Below are 24,088 nucleotides of genomic sequence, written 5' to 3' on the forward strand. Positions count from 1 at the left end.
CGAGAAATCTCGCGCGTTTACGAGTTTGCGACCATGCAGGAGAAAAAACCCAGTGTTGTTGTTTAGCATGCATGATAATTATTAATTAAAATCTTTTTTCGTTTCATACTTTTCACGGCAAAGCTTGTACGAATACAACTAGAGAAATTTTAGTTCATAAAACAGTATGAAAACATTAATGATATTTTGACTAGGCGAACGTAGACCTTAATGCGATGGAATATGGCAATATAGGTAATCAACTAACAGTAATAGCCTCAGACCTCGGGCTCCTAGACCCATTGGGTCGTACGGCAAAAGGCGGGCTATTTCGCGTGGATTTGCCATTTCGAAAGCGTTTGTCTGAAACGAGTCGGTTAAAGCCTGATTTCGACGTGAAAAGAATCCATGTCAATCCTTCGGAATTTTTGAATATAATTGTCTGCATTCTATTCACATCACCAATTAAGAACCGACTAAAAACCTCTACATTTGTGTATTCAAGGTCTGTACTTTATTATGGATCAATCGCCCGTAGCAACATTCAAAGTAAGTATGATTTTGCTTTAACTTGCTTGAAACGACGAATTCTTCATTTACTGATTTATTGAATTTTCATTGTGTCTGTTATAGTTAGTTCTTGTGGGAGATGGTGGTACTGGAAAAACTACATTTGTAAAACGACACATGACCGGAGAATTTGAGAAAAAATATGTGGGTATGTGAGATGATTATAGAAATCTTTAATCATTATAGAAGTGTTTATCGAAGGGTGAGGTGGAAATTTAATTAAATACTGGTTATTTTATATATATCTGGTAAGGTATTTTCATTTTTGAGTATATTTTTTGTGCTGAGTTTTTGTTTTGGATCAACAGCTGAGAGCAAGTAAGGCATGGAACTCCATAAGAAATTGGGTTGTATTCATTCTTTGCCTAGTTTTTTGTCATCTACAGTATCTTGTTTGCGGATTTACCCTTTAAAAATATTACACAAGAGTTGGGGGGTGGCAACCAACTGGTAACCATTAAGTAGATCTTTGTAGGCAGCACTAACCATGATTATCAGTTGGCAAAATGTCAGTTATTTTGAAAATTGTCCCCCCTGTCTTGAAATTTTCTCTTTGTGTTTCCTTTTTTCTGTCTTTTCAATTCTTCTATTAAGAGTATATTTAAAATTTTATTGTAGCAACTCTTGGAGTGGAAGTACATCCTCTTGATTTCTACACGACATGTGGAAAAATAAGATTTAATGTTTGGGATACAGCTGGTCAAGAAAAGTTTGGTGGTCTTCGTGATGGTTACTACATCCAAGGACAGTGTGGGATCATCATGTTTGATGTAACTTCTCGAGTAACGTACAAAAATGTCCCCAACTGGCATAAAGATCTTGAGCGTGTGTGCCAAAATATTCCTATTGTGTTGTGTGGTAATAAAACTGATGTCAAAGATAGAAAGGTCAAAGCTAAAGCCATTACTTTTCATCGAAAGAAGAATCTTCAGGTAGAATTTTTGTTTTGTATTACTACAATTATTCTTCACCTTTTTTTATTCATAATTGTTTATTTTTTTTTCTTTGGTTTATTTCAGTACTATGACATCAGTGCTAAAAGCAATTACAACTTTGAAAAGCCATTTTTGTGGTTGGCACGTAAGCTAACTGGTGAACCAAATCTTGAGTTCACAGAAATGCCTGCATTATTACCACCTGAAGTGCAGATGGATGCTGCCCAAAAACAACAGATTGAGGCTGACCTTATTGAGGCACAGAAGACTGCTCTTCCTGATGATGATGATGATTTGTGAACATTGTATTTCTAATATCTTTTGTCATAGTATTAGGAGCAGTAAGCAACATTCTAAAGATAATTGTATTCCAACTGTGGAGAAAATAGATTAATCAATGGATGATATTTGCTCCAGTTACCTCAGTGTGAGCTTTTGATAAACTTAAATAATAATTTCATAAAAAGATATGTTCATTGGAAAATTTCAGTTTTATTTCAATAAGACTTTTGTAAGATGTTGAAAGAGTAATTGTTGGAATTAAGGTTCCTAGAAAAATAACTTGAATAAAGTTCCAGTATTTAGTTTTCCATGATCTTCATTCTACATAACAAGACTAAAGAAATTGAAATCATAATCTGTGGTCATTGGCCATTTTGATGTAGATTTATATGTGAAAGATGGCGTACAACAGGACTTGGGAAGACTTCAAAAGCACGTTTGCTATCCTTATGCACATGCAAGATTATTTCAGCCATTAATAGTAAATCCTTGTTGCTTTGCTAAGTTTATAAAAATTAACAATTGTGAGTAGTAAAATTTTAAGCTGAAATGCTTATAGCATGATTCCAGGTGTTGTTTATATTTTATACGCATTTGATTATGTAGAAGCTGGCATAAGTTGTGCTTTTCAATTTGTTCTTTGTTTAAGTAAAGGCATGGAAATATTAGGCAAAAAGACTTTGGTCCGATATTCACGTCATTCGACACTAGTGAATATAAAATTTTTTGCATCGGCCCCAAAATTTATCTGGGTAGCCTCATTGAACAAATACTTATGATTAATTCATCCGAAAAAACTCGTTTATGTTAATGTAAAGAAAATACATAAAAATGCAGATGGGACATTTCTCACAATCCAGAAGTTGGGAAATTTTTGTACGTTTCTTGAGGAGTTACATCAAGTATGATGATTCCACATCAGTGCTAAAAGCATTTACAACTTTGAAAAGCCATTTTTGTGGTTGGTATGTAAGCTAACTGGTGAACCAAATCTTGAGTTCACAGAAATGGCTGCATTATTACCACCTAAAGTGCAGATGGATGCTACCCAAAAACAACAGATTGAAGCTGACCTTATTGAAGCACATAAAACTGCTCTTCCTGATGATGATGATGATTTGTGAATATTGTTGTATTAAGTACAATCAATACATACCATTCAGATTTTTAAAGTATTCCAATGATGGATAAAATAATGTAATTTATATTTGCTAATGCAAACTCAGATGTAAACAATAATTTCAGAGCAGCTTTTTTCAGTTAATTGAAAAGAATTAATTTTAATGTGCAAAATAATTAAATTAATTTTTTTGAAATGATACTTCCTGAAATACAACAAATTGCTAAAAGCCTAACGTTCAACAAATAAATTTATGTAAATGGGTCTCATTCCAAATAGTCAAAGTCTTCAGGGATCCCAAAATTCTTATCAATTGCCTTCTCATCTACACCAAAGCTCTTCGTGCACCAAGACTTTATAGAAAAAATGTTGTCTGTCCAACGGTTAGCAGATTCTTGTGCAATCTTAGCCTCTTCACTCATTTTTTCTATTACTTCAGGATCGCATTCTTTGTACTTCTCGAGATCTTTAGCCAATTTTAAATTAAGCTCTTCTTTTATTACCAAGTCGTTAAGAATTTCTTCACGTTCCTCCTAACAGCATGACAATTGGTGACAGACATGAAACAAAACTTGATTTATCAAAACACATTTTCGTAAGCACCTTAAATTACTTACATTATTCACTCTGGTCATCTTGGCTTCATCAATGTTGTCAATAAGTTGCTTTTTCTTATTTTCTAATGTTTTAATGTTGTTTTTTAACTGTTCCAGTTTAGTTTTTTTCTAAAAGAGTGAGGCTATCATCAAATGGTAATTAACAAATTTTATCGTAAATCCTGCAAAATTTTAACATTTAGAATAGAAAGAAAGTTACCATATTGCAGACCTATATACTAAAATGCTGTCAATTAAACTCACAGAATTCACAACTTTGCTTGGAAAAGACCAGAAATAATTTGAAGTCCCAATTTTTTCAGTGTCTACAAGATTGTCATCAACCAAACCTTGAACAATTTCCTTCACAACCATACTATCTAGATGAAGGTGTGTTGAGAAAAAACTGTAGCCTTCATCAAGTTCTGATTTGGCAAATGATAATTTTGTTGAATGGTTACATAAGCTGTTGTAAACCAATCAATAATCTCAAAAATAAGCCTACACAAAATAATAGCACATTTTTACGTTTACCATTGTTTAATAATTACATAGTTTATAATTATTTATTTATTGAAACGTACTTATGCCTTTTTCTTTTGAAGCAATCTTCTCAATTTCTTTCAATTGAAAAAAATCCTTCTGCTCCAGAAAAAAAGAAAGAAAGATTGGTTTTCTTATTTAAACGTCAGTATTTTACAGTTGCTGTAATCTCATAAATTACCGTATCAAAAAATATGTCCATGATTCTTTTTCTCTTCTCGTCCAGGCTCAAACCTCGTTTTCTCGACTTTGAAAAACAAATAAATGCAATATTTAAAGCAAATTTAAAGCTTACATATTCAAAGCAAAAAGCTCGACGTTTTTACTTTTACTTAAGAGTATTTTCTTACCATTATTTTTATAGTATATTTCACATTTTGTGATCAAAACATCTTTACAAAATCAGGCTTGAGAGTTTGAAAATGCTTTTACATTCCCTCCCTCCCCCCCTTACGTGTCCTGATTATCACTAAATTATACTTTAACCTTTAACCATTGGTAAAAACCATTGACTTTAACAGTGCGCTGTCATTGTATTAAATATATATTTTACTATATTCGATGATCTTTTCATTAAAAGACAAGTACGTTTCTCAATATTTGTTCATGATTGTTAAATTTTATCTAAAATTCGTGTATGGCATTCGGGTAGAAATTTTAGACCATTTCCTGAACCCCCGGTCTAGTAAAGTTGTTTTCAGTGCTTGGACACCTGATTACCAACCATAAAAACAAGAAACTCTGAGAAACTCTATTCAACCAACCGGTATATAGAAGTACGGTGTGGCCCAGTGGTCAGGACAGGACCAGTTACCCGAGGTCGGCCATGGTTTCGGCAGGGTCTCGATTGGTCTCGATGGACCGTCACCTGGTGACATATTCATTAATGACGTAAACAATAAATGTTTGTCACGGGAGTCAGCTATTGTCATTTTGATCGATAAATGTGCATTCGTATGCTAGAATAATTGTATCGTTACAATTTCTGTTAACATCAAGCTTCATTTATGGCTTCGTGTTGCACGTTGTACGATCTGTCAATTAATGCAGTCGTAAAGAATCATGAATTTTTGTTGAGAAGTATTCGAGAGCTTCCTGGCCACTTGAAATGCGATGTTTACAGAAAGGTATGAAAGAATATTATTTATAGTTTCGATTATCAATGTAGACAAATAGATGGTAATTTTTTGTTTGCATATGTAGTTTTGCTTTGGATAATAGTTTTGTCTATGATGTTGCTATCTTTTTGTTTTTTTTCTTCTTGTGAGATGTACGATCGTGGGCAGATAAAACCACTTTCCTCAGAGCTTCTTCGCCTGGACAATGTGATACCATTAGCTCGAGCAAATGAAAAAAGGTACACTTTGTGCTTTAAAAATGAAAATTTCCAGTCTTTGTCGGTACAAGATCAAATGTTATAGTAAAATCTGGCAGACATCAGATAAAGCTTTTGGGCATCCTAGGTACCAGCATGTTATAACTTATAACCAATATGATCCTGAATGATTGAATATTGAATTGTGCTAAATTTGTGCCTGAATATTATAATGACTAAACTCTGATTGTAAAAAAATGTAAGTCATGTTGATGAAACAACTGGAGTCAAACACAAGTCATTTTGTAATTTGAGACTTTTTCCTTTATTTCTCAACATTCTTTGCAATAATCAATTTGTTAAATATTTCAGACTACAACTTTACAAGCCCCTGCAGCATCTCTTGGACAATGGAATAAATGTCGCATTCATTTTAAACGAAAAATTTAATGCATGTGTTCAATCTTTCCTAAGACTAAGAAATTGGGAAGCATGTGAACGCTTTGTTCCTTATGGCATATCGCTTGGTAAAGAAACTTATACTGTGAATGGTTTGAACCTGGGAGTATTGTTACATGTTTGTGGATGTAGATCATCCGGGTTAGTAGAGTAATAAAAATGACTGTTTGTGCTGATGTAGAGTGGGCCTTTCAACAACCTTAGTGATAGCCATCTTCAGAGTCAAGGTGACTACTGCTAAGTTTGTCAAAACATCAGTCTACACCATTGCCAACAGTCATCAGGACTTTACTAACCTGGATGATCTACATTGACAAATATGAAATGTATACTTTTGTTAACGGCTCATGGACTATTTTTTACAGGTTTGTTTTTTATTATTGCAGGTAACTTCTTTGTCGAGATGGGCTGGTATTGTGGTGCAGATAAAATTTTCAATTGTGTTTTAATGCTTTGCAAAGCATTGACACCTGTGCCATATAAAATTGTATTACTATGTCATGTGAGGTTAGTTGACCCTGTATAAATATGTTAATGACTATTGTTTTTGTCTAACATGAAATATATATGACAATTCATTAGTTGTTCTTTAAGCTTTACTTCATGTGATGTACAATAATTTTGTATTTTTCTGTTTTTGTTAGATTAATGTATATAAGGGCTGCAAGCTGTCAGTTTTGCATGGCAAAAGATTCATATGAGAAAGCAGTTGAGTTGGCAAGCCATTTGGAAAGTTCATCAACCATTGATGTCAACTGGGCAACAATTGCTCTTGGAAAATGTCAACTATGGTTTGCCATGAATCACTATAGAGAGGTTATGCAGTTTGATAATCTGTTTAATGTTGAAAGCATATGGAGTGGCTGCTCAATCTTCTGTGCAAGAAATACATGTTTTCATATACATCCTACGAGAAATAACTTAGCATTATTTTTATTTTGTCCTACAGGCCTATCAAGCTTCTCTTAAACTTCTTCCTAAAGTAACCTCACGGCTTCATCCTAAGGTTAGAAAGAGGTTGCAGGATGTTCAAGTTTACTTGAGTGCTCTTATCTTATCTATTTTAAATTTTATTAATGTTTGGGATTGCCAACTATATGCATCTAAATAACATTTGTCATTTTAATTTACTGTTTTCATTTGTCTATAGACTATCATCGAAATTTTGCGAATTGCATCAAAGGTAATTTATGAATAAAATTTTTATGGGAAACTTAGATGATATTGTTTGAATAACTTGAAAAGATTTTGATTTATTTTAATTTCTATAAAGCAGCACATTGAAATTACTACAATTTTACTACTTATATACCACCAATAACTATAATAAAACTTTAAATGAGATTATTACTATTCATACACACACGTGTTATAGGCTTGTGTGGTAAAAAGAAAGTTTCGAAAGGCAGCTTCATTAATCACGTACGCAGTTGCACTTTCCAAGTAAGATTTTATGAAGATATCGAATGCCTCCTGTCATCTATGGTTTTGCTAATGTTCATATACAAAATTTTATGAGTTGGATGATTATTTACTACAATGCATTTACAAATATTTTGTGTTTTGCGTGCCCTTTCCTTTCACTGATTGTACTCGCTATTTGCTTATAAATTGTAGTTAAGCCATTGCATACGTTTTTTTTCTGTATGGTTACAGTATTGTATTCATTTACATTGTACATTGTTTAATTGCACTCTTTATGACTGATGATCAACTGTGTTGCTTCATCACAATTTATCCTAGACTTTATTCGTGCGTGGTTATACCGTATAAAATAGATGCTTAGACGAGAACATTGCTTTATTGAACATTTACTGTAGAGAGCGATATGGTGAAGAACATCCAATTTCTGCTAGTTGCTTAGTAGACTATGGTTTTTATCTTCTTAATGTCGACTCCGTCGATTCTGCTGTCAAGGTTTATGAGGTAAGTATATTAATGCATTTTAAAGTTTTGTTGAAATGTTACTGGAAGTCTCTGCGTGATCAAAAACGTCTTGTTGAAAATTTACTCTCAAATTAACAAATTTAATGGTGATTAAAGGAAAATTATTTTTGTCGTTTTTCTTGTTCTTTAAAGTGAACATTTACATTTATACTCCGTACTTTATAGGATGTACTAAAGATTCGACAAAATCTATTTGGTGGCAGCAATCTTACTGTAGCTATGGCTCACGAGGATCTTGCTTATGCTTTATACGTCAATGAATATAGCACTGGAGATTTTGATCGCGCAAGGTATTTTTAGCACTTATTTTTTTTCAAATTTTAAGCATAAGCAAGCGTCAATTAATCTGTTTCTTTTTGTTTTCTCATTTACATTTGATGAACTGAGAATTGTTGAATGTCAATTGCAAACCATCCTAACTACGTATGACATAAATACAGATAGCCAAATTACTTTGATTTGATGATGTTGTAGGTGCCATGCACAAATGGCCATAAACATTTTTTTGAAACTGTTACCACCTGATCATCTGCATTTGGCGTCAGCAAACAGAGTTAAAGGTAACTTATGCTGCAATTTTAATGATTTTTATGAGACATTTGAATGAATGATTGCGTAACTGAATAAAAAACACGACTTTCGTTTTCAGCTTTAATACTTGAGGAAATTGCAATCGACCTTGATTTGGAAAAGGAAAAGCTTAACGAAGCCCTAAAGTTGCATCTTTCTTCTCTTTTCCTTGCCAGGTAATTTGACGATCTTGCCTGGTGTTTTTTTTTCATGCTATACTGAGTTTTCTATCAACATGAGTATCATATGAAATCTATGTAGCACATTTCTTTATTAAAGTAAATGGTTTGAACCCGGGAGTATCGTTACATGTTTGTAAATGTAGATCGTCCAGTCAGTTTTTGACTCTGAAGATGGCTACCGTTAAGGTTGTCGAAACGTCAGTCAACAACAACAAGAACAACCCTTCTCAGGACTATACCAACCTGGACGATCTACATTTACAAACATGTAACATTTCTTTATTATTAGGAGAGCATTTGGTGAAGACAATGTTCAAATAGCAAAACATTTTGGTAATCTGGGCAGACTTTATCAATCAATGAAGCGCTTTCGTGTGAGTATTATGAAAACATAACTTTTTACACATTGTCGTCACTTTTTTATATTCAACTTGAATTTCCTTTACTTTCACATAATACACACTCATGTTGATGTAGAAACTACTTGTGAGCCAATGATCTTTTCTTGCTCAAAAAGTTTCGCCTGATCCGAGAGATTGCTTTGAAATTTGTGTTTGTCAGTTAATGACAGATTTTTTGTTTCTTTTACATTAGGAAGCCGAACAAATGCATATGAGAGCCATTGATATAAAGGAAAGATTGCTTGGGGCTCAGGTATATTGGTGCATTGATAATTGATTAATAACTCTTGGAATCATCATTTAGTAGTATTTCAATTTTTTTCATTCTATCGTTGAATCGTAGTTAGTCAATTTGCGAACGCTGTTTTATATTCACCAATGTCTTATTTTTCTTATTTAAGGACTTTGAAGTGGCGTTGTCTTTGGGTCATCTAGCATCATTGTACAGCTATGATATGAATATGTTTCAGAAAGCTGAAAAACTGTATATTCGTTCGATTGCCATTGGTAAGTAGGTGACTGTTTCAAGTCTTTTCAACACTGTGCTAAGTCCACAGCTGCATTTAGTATTGTCAGTTACGTGCACATGTGACGTATCTTTGTTACTATAGCACTAAATTTAGTTAACTTCTTAGAATTTGACGTAATGTCTAACAGCAAAATATATACACTAATGCATTAGTGAGATTAATATAGTGTTCAGGCGTTGAAAGTTCTCAATAGATTGATGTCTATAGGTTTTCGTTATTTTTATACATTCCTTATGTCAATTGTCTAAGAGAACAAGTACCGAGTATCGATAAAAGCAATGTTTAAAAAAACATTTTGCGATAATTGAACAGGTCGAATGTTGTTTGGTGATGGTTACAGCGGGCTAGAATATGACTACAGAGGCTTAATTCATATATATAAAAGTACAGGTAAGTGATGTTTAACGATGTGATATTTGTCGTAATTGTTGTTTCTGAACGAAAATTTCTTTTCAATTCAGGAAATTTTGAAGCTATGTTGAATTACAGTCACGTGTTGGACAGATGGCACGAATTACGAAAAAATAAATCCGATTCAGAAGTTAACGCAAACGTGAATACTTTACAACATGAAAATAAAACTACCGAAATCATAATTCGAGAATTTTTTGAAAAAATGGACTAAATACAAATTTTATTTAAGCATAAGTGCAATGAAAATGATAAATTTATATTTGTAAATAGAGAGATTATAATTTAGTGAAATGTTATTTGTGTATATGTACAAAATAAAATAATTTGGTAATGAATGCATCGTTGTTAGATAAAGGCATCATTCAACACAATAGCCTATCATATATTTTGTTTTTTATTCTTTAACTGATCCTGATGTCTTATTATTTGACCCCATAGTAGATTTTGTCCACAACTGGGACAATCGCCTTCCAAAGGAATGCAAAAGTTCTCATCCTCTCCTCTTGCGGTGAGAAACGTTTGTGCAAGACATCGAATGTGAGATAACATATCACAGTCAGAGTGAAGACATCGCAAAACGTCCTCTTTATTCTTAAAATAATATCGTGAAAACGTTAAAAAGACGTAACACTAAACGAAATATAATTGCCAATAAAACTCGTGTGTGAAGATGGAAAAAAACACATTTAAGAGACATGCAATCTTACAGTTAGCAAATCTTTGCATATACAACAAGTTTTCGTTTCAAGCTCCTCTTCGCGCGCAATGTCTGCTGATTTTGGTTTCTTCCAACTTGGAATGGACCCATATACTATAGGCATATGTATTGGAGGTTGCTTCAACGTATCAAAGTCCATCATATATTCGTCTTTCAGCCAACGTATCGTTAATGGTAGTCGGTTCCAGGGCCCTACGCGCAACATTTCTGTGAGAACACGAAAACAAAATTGCACACTCTTTTCAGACGATTTTTTCTTTTCAACCACGTGCTTCAATCGTCTACTTTTCATGGGATGCTGCCAAGCCCATTCAAACTAAAATAAGGATAAAGATTTTTACAATACTAAACTTGGCTGGGAATATAATATAAGCCATTTTATATGTTCTACTCCTTACTCGCAAAGCGGAAATTTCATTGGGAAAACCGTGAATTGTGAGGATCATCTCCCTACATATGAGAGAAAAAGTGTCATTACACCTTTTCAGCGATGGTTTTCAGGAAAGACAATGGATCACAGAATGCTAAAACAACATAGTGCATAGTAAAGTGCTTTCCTAAGTCAGTGTTACAAAAGTTGTTTCTCAATGATATCAGGTTTTCATTTTTTTCTCAACGCAATATACGCTGCTCAGTTCAATTACCAAGGTCCTCGTTTGCTGGTTTTGTGCGCTCCCCCCTTTTCGATTCCACCGTTATGTTGTCGTATCCTTCGGTTTGGATCAACCGTAAACCCAATGTATGTTCTTCCTTTGTACTTCGGATTTAGACTGTACAATAAATAGCAGCCATAAAATCTGCTTTCTTCCTCACATATCATGCTGTTTATGAATCACGATTCACGAAGTTTAAATTTACGCTAGACAATAAGACAATGGCGCTCATTATTCTACCGCTGGGTTCTTCTTTACAGTACCGATGGCTCACGTTCTTTATAAACTTTGACTTTACAAACGCATGGCTAAAAATCTTAGTGACGTTTGGTGTGAATTTACCACAGAAATTAAACAACTGGATCATGCGAGAACACGTTATTGTCATGTTTTGTGCATAGAACTTTTTTCAGACGTATTTGACGAATGCATTAATGTAGTATTTAGCCGTTCTCTTTTAAGGTACATTACAATTTACACCATTTTGTCATAATGTCATTTTTGTGTTGTTTTGACATGTTTTCCTATAAATTACAACTTATTTTGCCATATATGTTTCTTTGAAATGAATTTTTTATAATATTTAAGTTTCTCCATTAGTGACACAGACCTCTTGAGTGAAAAAAAGCATAAAAAGCACAAGGTACTGTCATAGTGCCCTTTTTCAGCTCTGACAACAGAAATTCCATTTTCAGCATTTATGTCAAAATTTGTTGTACAGATCATTATAAAATATATTGCAGGAAGATGTCATTAAAAACAGCATATCATGTGAAATTGAACATATATCATCTGATTTGGCATTTAATCTTAAATGCACTGCAGATGATGATCAACATTTATCAATGATATTAGGGGAAGATGAAGAATTCAAAGTGATGAAACAAATGGGTCTTCCAACTTCCTTTGCTCTTCCAGCAAGCTTTCCACAATGTGCTGAGGTACTTTATTGTCCATTGCAGGTTCATAATGATAAAAACATTGCATAAATTTAATACTTTTATCTATTCTTGCTCAAGATTTATGTTTACAAACTTTACCAATATTTCTTTATTTGTCTTCATCAAATCAGAGTTGTCAAATGAATCAACTTACATGGGTATTGCACATTTTGCAGGGTCCAAAGAAAAGCAAAAAGAACAAGAAGAAGAAAAAAAGAAGCAAAAAGGAGTGGTCCAACAGATTCATCCCAGTGAATGTGAGAGTACATTTCAAGAAGAGAATAACATTATTGTTGGCGACACTACTCTTGATGATTTTGAAAGCAAGAATCATAACATATTAGGCAAGGACATCAGTAGTAAAGAGAAAAAGAAAAATGACGATGTTTTTCTTCTTGAAAAGAAAGATTTGAATGAGGAAAATGTGGAAAATGTTGTCTATTTTCCAGTGGAATTGAACTACACCTCAACTGTAAAACAACTACAATGTCTGTTCTCAAAGATGAAGTGTGTGAACAATCCATTACCTCTAACTGTGAAACTCATGATTTTTTTGAACAGGGTGCATCACACTCAAAAAGAATGATTCATCTTCACTGGGTTGCAATAAACCAGTCTGTGATGATGATTCATGTGATAGGTTTAGTTCCAAGTCTCCTGGTGGCAATGACTGGTTAAATTATTGGAAGAGATATGGCTATGAGCTAACTTTAAAAAGCTGGAATGCACTTTACCCTGAAGTTACTCCACCCAAACAAGAATATTTACTGAACACTGTTAATGTTACCATGGAAGAAGACGTATCGTTAATGGAGAGTAAGACGCTATTTTTGTGGAGAAAACTTATGGATGAAGTTTGTGCGTACTACTTTGCAGAATATCATTATTGGTATGAGCATGGTTATCGTTATGACCTGGATGGTGTGGTACAACCTGATAAAGACCTGAATGGTGTGGTGCAACCTGATAAAGACCTGAATGGTGTGGTACAACCTGATAAAGAGCTGAATGGTGTGGTACAACCTGATAAAGAGCTGAATGGTGTGGTACAACCTGATAAAGACCTGAATGGTGTGGTGCAACCTGATAAAGACCTGAATGGTGTGGTGCAACCTGATGAAGACCTGAATGGTGTGGTACAACCTGATAAAGACTGTAAAGAGAAGTTCAACCATTGCTCTAATTCAAAGCATAATGGCAATCCAGTATGTCAGTATAATCCTACTATGTCACACGAAGAATGTATCTTAAGCAATCATAAAGATGTGCTTAAAACAAATTCTCAGAAAAATCCGACTCAATCTGTTGATTCCATGTGCCATATTACTTCCAAGGGAAAAACCACTGTCACGTGTTTGCAGGAGAACGAGGGTGAAGTAAATCAAGATAATAACTCACTGCCTGATCGTCAAGTTAACAAGAAGGCAGATAATAATTTAAGACAGAGTGAAAAGAATGAAAACTTGAGAATTGATGAACCCAGGACATTAGCCCCAAAATCAAAGCATGATGTTTACAATTTTTTAGGTTTTAAGACTGCTTCTGGAACCAACTCACTTGCTTGCCATCAAAAGTACGAACATGCTCGTTTGACATTCAATGGAGAATGTTTTTCTCTGAAAAATTTTCCAATGGACTCAATTCAAGCACATTGCTTATACAACGAAAACTATTCCTTTGACGATGAAAGTTCTCATACACAGACGCAAGATGATGAGGCTAATCTTTCGACTTCAAATTTAGGGAATGACAGAAAGAAAGAGGAAGTACTACAAAAGGAAGAATTGTCTAGTTTCGAGGAGAGTACAGAGACCAATAACAGCAGAGAGACACGAAGTATAGAAAAATACACGAATAGCCAGTTTGATACAATGAAGGAGGAATATTGTGGTAGTGATCATATAATCGGTGAAAACTACAAAACTCGTCCATCGAGGCAAGGTTTGACAAAGTATTGGCATCAACGTTATCGTTTGTTTTCCCGTATTGACGAAGGTATAAAAATGGATGATGAAGCTTGGTTTTCTGTCACACCAGAACGTATAGCGAAACATATCGCATACAGATGTCGTTGTGATCTCATTATTGATGCGTTCTGTGGTGTGGGAGGTAATGCAATACAGTTTGCTTTCACGTGCGAACGGGTAATAGCAATCGATATTGACCCGGTCAAAATAGAATTCGCGCGACATAACGCTTGTATTTATGGAGTTTCAGATAGGATAGAGTTTATTGTTGGAGACTACATGAAGCTTGCACCAACTCTATGCGCAGATGTCGTATTCTTAAGTCCACCATGGGGAGGTCCCGGATATTCTGATTCAACAGTTTTTGATCTTCAAACTATGATACCAATGAACGGATACAGGATTTTTGATTTAACCCGTACGATCACCAATAACATTGCATATTTTGTTCCAAAGAATACGAACGTTGAGCAATTGACGTCTCTTGCTGATGTTGATGGGAAAGTTGAAATCGAACAGAATCTTTTGAATAGACGTGTTAAGACAATCACCGCATATTTCGGTGAATTAATTAGAAATAAACACCAACGATCAAATGTATTGTAGAAGTTTTGACTTTTTTTTATTTTTTTTTGAATTGCGAATAAAATCTGTTTTTGTTCGTTGTGATGTATTTCATTTTTTTGCCTTCTTTCGTCGAATTGCATAGTGTCATGTTATTTTGGTTGATGAAAAATAGGGAACAAAAACAAGATAAACAACAGTAACGGTTACGTTTGCACAGGGTTAGCACTGACGGACGTCAGTTCTGTAAACTCTGTTGAGAAATAAAGAAGGAAGCCCAAAGAAATGATGTTTCGTGTACGAGTAGCTGATTCTTTACGGAATGTTTGCGGACTTTGCTTACGCCATATGCACTCGTCGAGCGTGGAGGGTGATCTCAGACCTCGAAGATCCTTGCTTTACATTCCTGGTAACGATGAAAGAAAGATCGCGAAGGCTTTTGGATTGAATGCGGACATAGTTGTTCTTGATTGCGAGGATGGTGTTGCTCTCAATCGTAAGGTACATCATACTTATGTAAAAGGTATCTTGTGCGCACAACAGTAAATGGGTATATATAGATAGTAGATCATAGTTTATGACTGGATATGAGTTTGTTAATACTCTGTACGGTAATCAATTTTTGTTAGGCTGAAGCAAGAAAAGTTATCTCAAATGCTTTGGAAAAATCATCGTTTGGTTCCAGTGAGGTTGCTGTGCGGATTAATTCTGTTGATGCCAAGAAACTGGCAACTGAGGACATGCAAGTTCTTTTAGGTGGAACAAAGATACCAAGTACCATACTTGTTCCCAAAGTTGAACATGTTCATCAGTTGGAATGGGTTGGTAGAAAATTTCCTTATTTTCTTTTATTTTCCTATTTTATAATTTAAATTTCTTCAGGTCAATGAAAGAATCTCACATGTAGCTAAATTACAAAATTCAAACAGAAAGATCTCACTCATAATTTTTATCGAATCTGCCCTTGGATTACTAAATCTTCGAGATATTGTTATGGCAGGAGTTGATCAGTCAAATGTCTTTAATCTCGAAGCAGTTGTGTTTGGTTCAGATGATTTCTTTGCCAATATAGGTTAGTATGTCTTCATATTGCTATTATATCACTTTTCGAATACTTATTTATTTTGTGTTTAATTTACTTGCCTTGCAACCACCTCAACTCCATCATCCTCATTACCAGTGCAACAGTTGCTCCAGAATGATAATTGGGGAGGAAATATTGATATATGCATGTTATAATTTGGAAAAATATTAAATTTTAAAATCAACTTATGAATATTTGTTCCCTAACTATTGCATTGGGCATACATGCCATATCAACATCCATACCCCTGTCATTTGCACTAGTGGGGTAGCCTGGATGTAAACTTGCAGGCTGGCTGCACCACTGATCTACATCATTCCATTTCAATGGATGCCCATAGCCACCATTACCAACATCTTCACTCATTACCATTACCTTAACCATTACAATCAACATCACAATTTCCATTTCCAAAATCAACATTAACATCAACAGCAACATCACCCCTACCTTCACCATTATTATGACCAACATCACCAGCAACATTATCTCTATTTCATCATGACCAATTGGAATCAGCATAACAAAAGCCTATTGTAAATTAGAATGATTTACTGTTTATCCAGGTGCAACAAGAACTCGTGATGCCAAAGAATTGATGTTTGCTCGTCAGGCAATTGTTGTTCATTGCAAAGCCTATGGTCTTCAGGCTATTGACATGGTTCATATTAACTACAAAGGTATGTTTCTCTTTTACATATCCTGTCTATTTTTCAGCTCCTGTCCCGCTATCCTTCTAGGGAATGCCTAAGCTTCGTCACAATTACATTCAAAACTTTACTCAATTACGCTTCTTCACTGACTTTTCTTTGCCTGACATGGCACTCCTTCCATGTCTTATAGCAAAATGGACAACAAGACAATCCACGGACATTTAAACTGTGGACAAACAGAGTGGAATGGTGTAGAGTGAAGTGGAGTGGTGTAGAGTGAAGTGGAGTGGTGTAGAGTTAAGTGGAGTGGTGTAGAGTGGAGTGGAGTGGTGTAGAGGAAGTGGTGGTGTGGAGTGGTGGAGGGTGTAGAGTGAAGTGAGTGGTGTAGAGTGAAGGGATGTGTAGAGATAAGTGGTGGTGAGATGATGAAGATGGATGAATGATGGTGATGAAGTGGCGCAGATTGAAATGATCGTCTCGGATGCCATGATCGTCATGAAATGATCGCGAAAATGATCGATATCATCGATCATCATCGGATTGATCAGTCTCGAAATCATCGATGCATCATATCGCGATCGTCTCGAAATGGATCGGGATGCATGATCAAATCATCGAGTCTCGATCATCGAAATGTCGCATGATCTATGATCGATTTAAATCATGGCGCATGATGGCGATGCATGTCGAGGATGGTGTGATGAAATGGAGTCAATGAAGGAGGAGGTTGTAGAGTGAAGTGAAGGAGAATGAAGGGAGTGGATGACAGTGAATGGAGTAGAGAGTGCAGTATTTGTAGAGGGGAGTAGAGTGAACTTTACAAACGAACGCTCTTAATACGCTCGAGTCTACTTCTGCATGTGATCTAGATCTTTTTGACTTTCATAATCTAACAAAAATCACTTGATCGATCATGTTATGAAAATCCAAAAACAACAATAAATTTAAATGTATTATAAAACATTCACATGTTGTTATATTATTAAAAGATTTAGATGGACTTGAGGAAGAGGCAGCAGAAGGTGCTAGAATGGGATTTACCGGTAGGTTCAATGCTCCAAAATTGTTTTTGAAACATAACCATTTAGATGTGGATGTAAGATGCCTTAATTTTCACATAATTTTGAATTTTAATGTTGTAGGTAAACAAATTATTCATCCTAACCAAATAAATGTAGTGAATGCTGCTTTCTCACCTACGTCGGAAAAGATTGAATGGGCAAGAAGTTTGGTAACGAAATTTGAAGAGGAATCGAAGAAAGGAATCGTAAGACAATTACTTTTGTATAAAGCCACATACCTTTGCAGTTTTCTCAAGTGAAAACATGTATGACATAAACACAAGACAAGTTAAGACATGTACGATGAAATTTGAAAAGGAATCGAAGAAAGGAATCGTAAGACAATTACTTCTGTATAAAGCCTCATACCTTTGCAGTTTTCTCAAGTGAAAGTACCATGTCATAAACACAAGACGATTGAGGTTGGATATGACAATATGACAAGTGAAAACACGTTTGACATAAATCTATTTTTTTATCATTTTTAAAGGGTGCAATAACTTTTCGTGATCAAATGATAGACATGCCGCTCGTAAAGCAGGCTTACAATATTCTCTCAGTGGTCAGAATTGAAAACTCGAGTTGACTCAGGTATTAAAATATCCGTTTAAGAAATTATCTAAATGCACATGCGCTGTTTCTGTGTGAACTGTGGAAGTGTTTACAGTGTGTGAGGTATAAATGTACATAGATCATTCAAAAATAAAAAATGCATGGTATTAGAGCGCAGTTTAACTTCCTGCAAAGCAAAACGGAAAGAAAACATCTTAATTTTTTTAACAATTTTGAATAAACTAGGGCGAATAAGCGATGTGTTCTGTAAATTCTATAGTTCTGAGTTAGAGTGTTTGCAATTGCAATTAGAAGTCTTTCGTTGGGATCGTTGCAATCTTTTGCATTTTGATTTCTAGGATTTTTAATCTAGAGAATGAGGAGTGATGAAGGATTTATGCGACAAAGAAAAATCCCGATTCTACTTTAATTAAATGAAAATGGATTTAACGCATCATTCTCCAAGGTTGGGCAAAAGATGGATGTCAGTATGCAAATACTAAAGACTAAAATTTTTATAATTCGTGTCTACAATAAAGCGGACAATGTCTTTTGAACTTTTATGACCAAATAACCGAAGTAATGCACAAAGCAGTATGAAGGCTCTTACGAGAAATGTCTAAGCGAATGCATTTGTCTTACATGTTGTATCCAATGACCTGTGATGTCACGAATACCGATTTCATAAACTTCAATCTTCACGGTGGGACTGTAGTACCTGGTGCTCAACTTTACAGTTTTTATTGTAATGACATTTATTATGCCGAGCCATTGTCATAGTCTAAATTGAAGCCATGCATTTTCAAACGTTAAGTTAGAAAATTTTAATTCGATCTGAATAAGAAAAATGATATAAATAAATTTAATAGACTATAAACTTATGGTAATGATGTAACTGATTGCATAAATAAGAATTGTTTAAGTGTGTTTCAATTGAGCACGAACATAAAACTGCGTCTCTATTCTTGTTTCTTTTAGTGGATCAGGAATCCAACCCAATAATCACACAATCCTTACTGCAGGTTCCAGACATGGCCACCCTTTTTTGTTATTCTTAGAATGATTCTCTAAAGATGAGGGAAACCGGCCTACCGAACGAAAAAAACCCATCTTTGAAAAACAATTGATTTCTAAAGAAATGAATAATGATGATGTCTCATTATAAAACACGGAAAAGAACGCATTTCAAAACAATATACAGTGACGTCAGTTCCAATGGAAATGTCTGTGAAACACTGTTCTCGCATATTTTTAGCAAGCAAAATTATTGCATCTGACATGGGGTAAACAATGCAAAATCCCCCCAACTTTAGGTGGTAAAACATCTTTTTGTAGTAACAATTTGCATTGATGATTGACGTCTTACCATTCTCACTATGACATAATTATAAGGAGATGAAGGACAGTGATTTCTTATATACCATTCTTTTTCGGAATTAAGGATACGTCATTGCAAAGACTGTCTTGATCTATTTTCACAGATTTTGCAGCAATCAAAAAAAAATTTGAATTAAAGAATATTTAATGCTACTTAATAGTCATGAAATCCCTGACAGGAATGGCTTTCAAAATGCCTTTTGATATTAAGCCAGTCGAAGCCTGGTAACTGGTTCGTTTTCATATACTAATTCCCCACCTCTTCCGCACCTGGTTTGTATTTTTTAAATATTTTCATAAGCGCATGCGCACTTGTGTGAACACAAACTGTAAACATTTGTTTTGAATTATCTCGATATTAACAATTGTACCAAATGCCGTGCGAAATTTCTATAAAATACAATATCAACCACTGATATTGCTATTTGATCTAGTAAAGGTAAGGTCTTTGATAACGAAATGTATTCCTTGCTTTCATTGTTTCAAAGTTTCGTGGTGTCATCGTATTTTGATAACTTGATTGTCATGTTGAAATGTCATTTCTGTAGTGTTTTAATCATTTGGCGAGTGGTACACAATTGCTCAATGAATAGCCTGGCAAAGATTTCTAAGTCGCTTAGCCACTTGTAAAAATAGCGATGGAGTTTTACGACGATTCACCGGTTCAATTGAATTCAATACGGCGGATAGATTTCGATTATGTTGAAGAGCCAGACAACACAAGTAAACCAAAAACAGACAAATACGGCTTCACTGATGGAGTGACAAAGACTGTTGAGTATGTATTTGTTCTATTTCAATCTTATAGTATCCTGGTTTTACGAGGTATTATACCCTACTTTCTAAAGTATAATATGGTACAAAAATATGTGGAGAATGGATTTAAATTTTTTAGCATTATATTACTTGTTTGATGATACAGATTGTAGTGGGAACTTGTCCTCGTAGATGATTGTTTTTTGATAATAGAAAAATGTATTTTCATGTTCCCAAATCTACAGTGTATGTGCTCTTAGTGCGTATGCCCTTGAGATTTGAGAACATAGTTGAACTATTTTATTGCCTTTTGTTCTTTACGAATTTTTACGGAAGTAAATGTAAAATTGTATAATCTCTAAATACAATTTCAGGTTTTGTATGGAATAGCACCAATTTATTTTATTGTCCTGTCTTTTTTTACATTTTTTCAACTATTACTATTTAAGTCGTGACATAGTTCTAGTGTCGGTAAAAGAGTTTAAACCAGTGAGTTCAGATACTTTGTAGTCTTTTGTATACCTATATTCCCTTCATATACATTATTAATGAAATTCACTTTTTGTTCTGTCATCTCTTTGTGATATTGACACTATCCCATGGTGCCTCATTTTTCAAATATAACAGGGAATCATCACTGCCTTTGGAAGTCCTTCGTGAAAGAGAGCTAAAGTGGATTAAAATGACGAAGAACTGGGACATGTGGATGAAGAAAAACCATCCCAAAGTTGGTTGATTGTTGGGTATTTTAAGGTTAAAGAAAACAATTTTTTTATCTAAAAGAAAAACACAATTTCAGGTGAAAGAGAGATGTCGGAAAGGAATTCCACCAGCAGTGAGAGGTTTAGTTTGGCAAAATCTATGTGGAGCAAATAAACTGAAGGAAGCCAATCATGGAGTATTTGCTGTATGTTTCTTTAATATGAAACATGATTTACTTACACCAACTTGTACATTGTAACATTCTTTTTTAATTTTTTCACATGCTGTGTCTATAACCAAGAATGGCGTAAGACATTATTGTTTATCTATATTTGCATCTCGTTCATATAGGCTATGGTGACATGTTTTGTTCATGTATCCTATGTAGTTGTGAGCACAACAATATTTACTTTGAATATTGATATTGTGATGATTATTACAGAATCTGATCTCTCTGTCTTCGGAATGGGACCAGGTTATTGTCAAAGATCTTGATCGGACATTTCCATTTCACGACATGTTTTCAAAACCTGGTTCTGGGTTAGAACATCTCTCATATTTCATTAAGAAATGCTTGTGATGTTATTTCTGACGAGCTTTTTACTCGTAAAAATACATTCAAATAACATAAAAGTATTTTGTTGTGTGCAAGTATGCAAATTAGCAATAATTTTTCTTCAATTTGCAGGCAAGAGGACTTGCATCTTGTTTTAAAAGCCTATTCTTTGTATAATACAGAAGTTGGCTATTGTCAGGTGTGGTGATTAGTCCTTGTTTAAATATATGCAGACATTTTCTTCCAGTAAAGTTTTAAATTGGAATAAAAGGAGTTCAAATTGATCAAAATTTAGGTTCTAACAATTGTATTGTGAATAATATATGATGTGTCATTATTCTAAGACAATTCTCTGAAACACTCTGCATCTGAAACTCTGAAATATGTTTAAGTTGTATAGGTTTGCATTTTCACAAGTCAATTGCAAAAGCCTAAATAGAAGTTCCGATGAAGACATCCCTAGCAATTAGAAGAAAACAATTTGCTGATGGTTCTAAGGCCTTAAAAACTTTTACATAAATAGTAAAAAGCTTCCTTGATATCCATTGTTTTTAAGGCTCTGCAAATGTAATGAAAAACCGACTTAAATAGTTCTTACAGTAACCAAAATAAAATTTATTTATATCTCATAATGATGCAGATTCTTGACATCTTCCAGTTCTACCAGTTTTCCATTTATTTATAGGCCATGGCTCCAATATCTGCTGTTTTATTAATGCATATGACCACGGAGGTAAAGAAACTTCAGAAACGCATAGTGCAACTGCTCTCAAAGTTTGTAAGTTGATTTTTATATACTAGGATGCGTTTTGGTGTTTGGTCTCGTTGCTTGAGAAATACGTTAAAGGTTATTATGGCGAAAAGCTAGTAAGTTTTAGATATACAGAAGTACGAAAGTATCTCGCTCAATTATTTTCTTTCCTAAAGGGATACTGTGATAGCTCATTGACTTTATGTTTTCATAGGAGGCTGTTCGTCTTGAAGGCGAAATATTTAAAGGATTACTTCCCAAAGTTCTTCCTTCTGTGGCAAGGCATATGGTAATGTGGTTAGGACTTAAGTGTTTTTGTGATTCCAGTAAATTATCATTATAAACGTGACAATTGTGTAATTTTCTAACCATGTTTTTTGTTCATCAGGAAAAGTTTCACATTGATCCATTGATGTACATGACTGAGTGGTTCATGTGTCTATATTCTAGGTCATATTTTCATTTTGTTGTATTTTCTTTCAATACACTTTGAAAAATTGAAAGTTTATTGGTTTCTTTTACGTCGTGTAGAAATCTTCCATTTGCGTCTGTCCTCAGAATATGGGATATGTTTTTTTGCGAAGGTATACGACTAGTTCATTGTGTTTCTTTTCATCTCTCTTTCCTAAAAGCTGTTTATAAATAGCTACATACTTCATTTCCCTTAAAAAAAGAAATGGTGATATTATCGTGTATGTCCGTCTCCTTTTGCAAGTTAAACAGAGATTGCTAGATGGTTATAACATGTCTGCTTCCTTTCCTTTAAATTTGTTTTTACATCTGATGATGCTCATTATTATAAGCGGTTATTTAGGTGTGAAGGTGCTGTTTAGGACAGCATTTACCATTCTAAAACTTACTCTAACACCGACAGTTTTGAAAGAATGTGAAGGGTATGGACATTATACTTGTAATAGTTGTGATTTTTTGCTAAATAATGAGATAAAGTGTCTCCGTTCTTTGTCTCAGCTTCTATCCTCATTTCAGATCTTTCTAATCATCATCTTGTCGTTATTGTCTTAAATTGAACACAATGTCCTCTAACTCTGATCATCTTATATATATTTTGATCTTCACCATTTAGTTTCGCTGCATGACATTTTCTCTTTTGTTACCATCTGAATTGTGTGCATACATCTGCTTTTAGGGTGTTTGAAACGAACGATAAATTGCGAAACCTTCCAAAGGATTTAATTCAGGAAGATCACTTGATTCCTGAAGTATGTTGGGGGTTTTTTTGTATATCTTTGGTTTTAGAGAATTTTCTCTTGTCAATCGTTGAATAACGTCGGTCATTTTTATAGATTTTAAATCTTGATTTACCTGGGAAGTTGATAGAAAGGGAACACAAATCTCGTGAAAAGAAGAACAGAGAAATTGTTGTGAGATGACGACGTTAGAGTGTCTAAAAACAAATTTTTAAAAAATTGAACTGTTCAAACATCAACAAATATCTTGTATATCTTACCCGAGTCGTTAGGCAATCTATGCGTCGTACTCCCCTTGTCTATTATGTTTATACACCATTCGCTCTTTATATCTCCCACTTATGGACCAAAGGTGGATTTTATTTGCGTGTAAAAATAATCGTGTAAATTAGTATTTAATTGTTTGATTGGCATTATCTAAAGAAATATAACAAAGTTTTTTTTTGATATTCAAAATCCATTACATCGGATCCTTGGAGTCCGAACAATGAAATCTTTCTTTCTTAAACCTTAATCTTCTTAATCTTGGAGTTAGCATATTTTAATAAAAAGAATCAATAAACTTTTATTGATGAATTTATTAATTGCATCGCACAAATAATTTTATGTACCATTATTTTATATTGAGATTATTGTAATTTAAATTAAGATTTTCACTTAATACTTGTTTACAATATGCTATTGTTGACATAACCACAGCAG

The 24,088-nt window shown here is 34.1% G+C and overlaps 7 protein-coding genes across 8 annotated transcripts; 5 read left to right on the forward strand and 2 right to left on the reverse strand.

The window, feature by feature from the left end:
* Positions 1-295: 295 nt before the first annotated feature.
* LOC124434680 (GTP-binding nuclear protein Ran-like) lies at positions 296-2,074 on the forward strand. Its single transcript, XM_046984564.1, has 4 exons — positions 296-528; positions 613-697; positions 1,168-1,481; positions 1,569-2,074. The coding sequence occupies exons 1-4, from the start codon at positions 499-501 to the stop codon at positions 1,782-1,784; spliced, it is 645 nt and encodes a 214-aa protein (XP_046840520.1). The 5' UTR covers positions 296-498; the 3' UTR covers positions 1,785-2,074.
* A 943-nt stretch (positions 2,075-3,017) lies between these two features.
* LOC124434426 (meiotic nuclear division protein 1 homolog) lies at positions 3,018-4,477 on the reverse strand. The gene is made up of 6 exons (XM_046984320.1): positions 4,376-4,477; positions 4,207-4,272; positions 4,067-4,124; positions 3,747-3,862; positions 3,504-3,611; positions 3,018-3,419 (listed from the first exon to the last, which is right to left on the reverse strand). Exons 1-6 carry the CDS (start codon positions 4,376-4,378, stop codon positions 3,153-3,155), a joined length of 618 nt encoding a protein of 205 aa, XP_046840276.1. The 5' UTR covers positions 4,379-4,477; the 3' UTR covers positions 3,018-3,152.
* Positions 4,478-4,929: 452 nt separating this feature from the next.
* Positions 4,930-10,178, forward strand: LOC124434424 (amyloid protein-binding protein 2-like). The gene is made up of 17 exons (XM_046984318.1): positions 4,930-5,152; positions 5,294-5,382; positions 5,713-5,867; positions 6,186-6,306; positions 6,444-6,615; positions 6,749-6,805; positions 6,950-6,982; positions 7,175-7,242; positions 7,620-7,725; positions 7,912-8,036; positions 8,221-8,306; positions 8,396-8,492; positions 8,788-8,872; positions 9,093-9,152; positions 9,301-9,406; positions 9,742-9,819; positions 9,891-10,178. Exons 1-17 carry the CDS (start codon positions 5,033-5,035, stop codon positions 10,052-10,054), a joined length of 1,722 nt encoding a protein of 573 aa, XP_046840274.1. The 5' UTR covers positions 4,930-5,032; the 3' UTR covers positions 10,055-10,178.
* A 1-nt stretch (position 10,179) lies between these two features.
* LOC124434425 (structure-specific endonuclease subunit SLX1 homolog) lies at positions 10,180-11,442 on the reverse strand. Its single transcript, XM_046984319.1, has 4 exons — positions 11,206-11,442; positions 10,960-11,011; positions 10,551-10,877; positions 10,180-10,434 (listed from the first exon to the last, which is right to left on the reverse strand). The coding sequence occupies exons 1-4, from the start codon at positions 11,379-11,381 to the stop codon at positions 10,222-10,224; spliced, it is 768 nt and encodes a 255-aa protein (XP_046840275.1). The 5' UTR covers positions 11,382-11,442; the 3' UTR covers positions 10,180-10,221.
* Positions 11,417-14,784, forward strand: LOC124435300 (trimethylguanosine synthase-like). The gene is made up of 5 exons (XM_046985237.1): positions 11,417-11,676; positions 11,803-11,857; positions 11,958-12,155; positions 12,332-12,497; positions 12,717-14,784. Exons 1-5 carry the CDS (start codon positions 11,519-11,521, stop codon positions 14,726-14,728), a joined length of 2,589 nt encoding a protein of 862 aa, XP_046841193.1. The 5' UTR covers positions 11,417-11,518; the 3' UTR covers positions 14,729-14,784.
* Positions 14,785-14,880: 96 nt separating this feature from the next.
* LOC124435044 (citramalyl-CoA lyase, mitochondrial-like) lies at positions 14,881-19,157 on the forward strand. 2 transcript variants are annotated; one of them, XR_006944975.1, is made up of 9 exons: positions 14,881-15,187; positions 15,316-15,507; positions 15,569-15,758; positions 16,337-16,450; positions 17,413-17,466; positions 17,566-17,690; positions 17,975-18,075; positions 18,396-18,502; positions 19,015-19,157. XR_006944975.1 is itself a non-coding variant. In XM_046984993.1 (8 exons), exons 1-7 carry the CDS (start codon positions 14,972-14,974, stop codon positions 18,068-18,070), a joined length of 987 nt encoding a protein of 328 aa, XP_046840949.1. In that variant the 5' UTR covers positions 14,881-14,971; the 3' UTR covers positions 18,071-18,075; positions 18,396-18,987. The 2 variants fall into 2 exon arrangements, 1 of the variants encoding a protein (XP_046840949.1); XM_046984993.1 differs by lacking the exon at positions 19,015-19,157 and having other exon boundaries at positions 18,396-18,987.
* A 563-nt stretch (positions 19,158-19,720) lies between these two features.
* Positions 19,721-23,970, forward strand: LOC124434767 (TBC1 domain family member 10A-like). Its single transcript, XM_046984670.1, has 14 exons — positions 19,721-19,852; positions 19,962-20,191; positions 20,797-20,896; positions 20,969-21,076; positions 21,314-21,411; positions 21,560-21,626; positions 22,113-22,160; positions 22,229-22,294; positions 22,393-22,467; positions 22,567-22,628; positions 22,710-22,762; positions 22,993-23,071; positions 23,326-23,398; positions 23,483-23,970. The coding sequence occupies exons 2-14, from the start codon at positions 20,052-20,054 to the stop codon at positions 23,567-23,569; spliced, it is 1,056 nt and encodes a 351-aa protein (XP_046840626.1). The 5' UTR covers positions 19,721-19,852; positions 19,962-20,051; the 3' UTR covers positions 23,570-23,970.
* The last annotated feature ends 118 nt before the right edge of the window (positions 23,971-24,088 follow it).

Source organism: Xenia sp. Carnegie-2017, unplaced genomic scaffold (genome assembly GCF_021976095.1).
Source record: "Xenia sp. Carnegie-2017 unplaced genomic scaffold, XeniaSp_v1 HiC_scaffold_14, whole genome shotgun sequence".
In the NCBI taxonomy this organism is placed as follows: Eukaryota; Metazoa; Cnidaria; class Anthozoa; order Malacalcyonacea; family Xeniidae; genus Xenia; species Xenia sp. Carnegie-2017.

Bases quoted from the DNA above. Each gene is read 5' to 3' on its own strand.
- LOC124434680 (XM_046984564.1), top strand. From the start codon at position 499: ATGGATCAATCGCCCGTAGCAACATTCAAA. The intron at 698-1,167 runs GTATGTGAGATG...ATTTTATTGTAG, and splicing joins ATTTGAGAAAAAATATGTGG to CAACTCTTGGAGTGGAAGTA. The intron at 1,482-1,568 runs GTAGAATTTTTG...GGTTTATTTCAG, and splicing joins ATCGAAAGAAGAATCTTCAG to TACTATGACATCAGTGCTAA.
- LOC124434426 (XM_046984320.1), bottom strand. The intron at 3,863-4,066 runs GTACGTTTCAAT...ACCTTCATCTAG, and splicing joins TTCAAAAGAAAAAGGCATAA to ATAGTATGGTTGTGAAGGAA. The intron at 3,420-3,503 runs GTAAGTAATTTA...TCATGCTGTTAG, and splicing joins AGATGACCAGAGTGAATAAT to GAGGAACGTGAAGAAATTCT.
- LOC124434424 (XM_046984318.1), top strand. From the start codon at position 5,033: ATGGCTTCGTGTTGCACGTTGTACGATCTGTCAATTAATGCAGTCGTA. The intron at 7,243-7,619 runs GTAAGATTTTAT...CATTTACTGTAG, and splicing joins TACGCAGTTGCACTTTCCAA to AGAGCGATATGGTGAAGAAC. The intron at 8,307-8,395 runs GTAACTTATGCT...TTTCGTTTTCAG, and splicing joins GTCAGCAAACAGAGTTAAAG to CTTTAATACTTGAGGAAATT.
- LOC124434425 (XM_046984319.1), bottom strand. From the start codon at position 11,381: ATGATATGTGAGGAAGAAAGCAGATTTTATGGCTGCTATTTATTGTAC. The intron at 11,012-11,205 runs GTAATTGAACTG...TCTCATATGTAG, and splicing joins ACCAGCAAACGAGGACCTTG to GGAGATGATCCTCACAATTC. The intron at 10,435-10,550 runs GTAAGATTGCAT...TATTATTTTAAG, and splicing joins TATGCAAAGATTTGCTAACT to AATAAAGAGGACGTTTTGCG.
- LOC124435300 (XM_046985237.1), top strand. From the start codon at position 11,519: ATGGCTAAAAATCTTAGTGACGTTTGGTGTGAATTTACCACAGAAATT. The intron at 11,677-11,802 runs GTACATTACAAT...ATAATATTTAAG, and splicing joins TTTAGCCGTTCTCTTTTAAG to TTTCTCCATTAGTGACACAG. The intron at 12,156-12,331 runs GTACTTTATTGT...CACATTTTGCAG, and splicing joins GCTTTCCACAATGTGCTGAG to GGTCCAAAGAAAAGCAAAAA.
- LOC124435044 (XM_046984993.1), top strand. From the start codon at position 14,972: ATGATGTTTCGTGTACGAGTAGCTGATTCTTTACGGAATGTTTGCGGA. The intron at 16,451-17,412 runs GTATGTTTCTCT...TATTATTAAAAG, and splicing joins GGTTCATATTAACTACAAAG to ATTTAGATGGACTTGAGGAA. The intron at 17,691-17,974 runs GTAAGACAATTA...TCATTTTTAAAG, and splicing joins AGGAATCGAAGAAAGGAATC to GGTGCAATAACTTTTCGTGA.
- LOC124434767 (XM_046984670.1), top strand. From the start codon at position 20,052: ATGGAGTTTTACGACGATTCACCGGTTCAATTGAATTCAATACGGCGG. The intron at 21,412-21,559 runs GTTAGAACATCT...TTCAATTTGCAG, and splicing joins TTTTCAAAACCTGGTTCTGG to GCAAGAGGACTTGCATCTTG. The intron at 23,399-23,482 runs GTATGTTGGGGG...TCATTTTTATAG, and splicing joins AAGATCACTTGATTCCTGAA to ATTTTAAATCTTGATTTACC.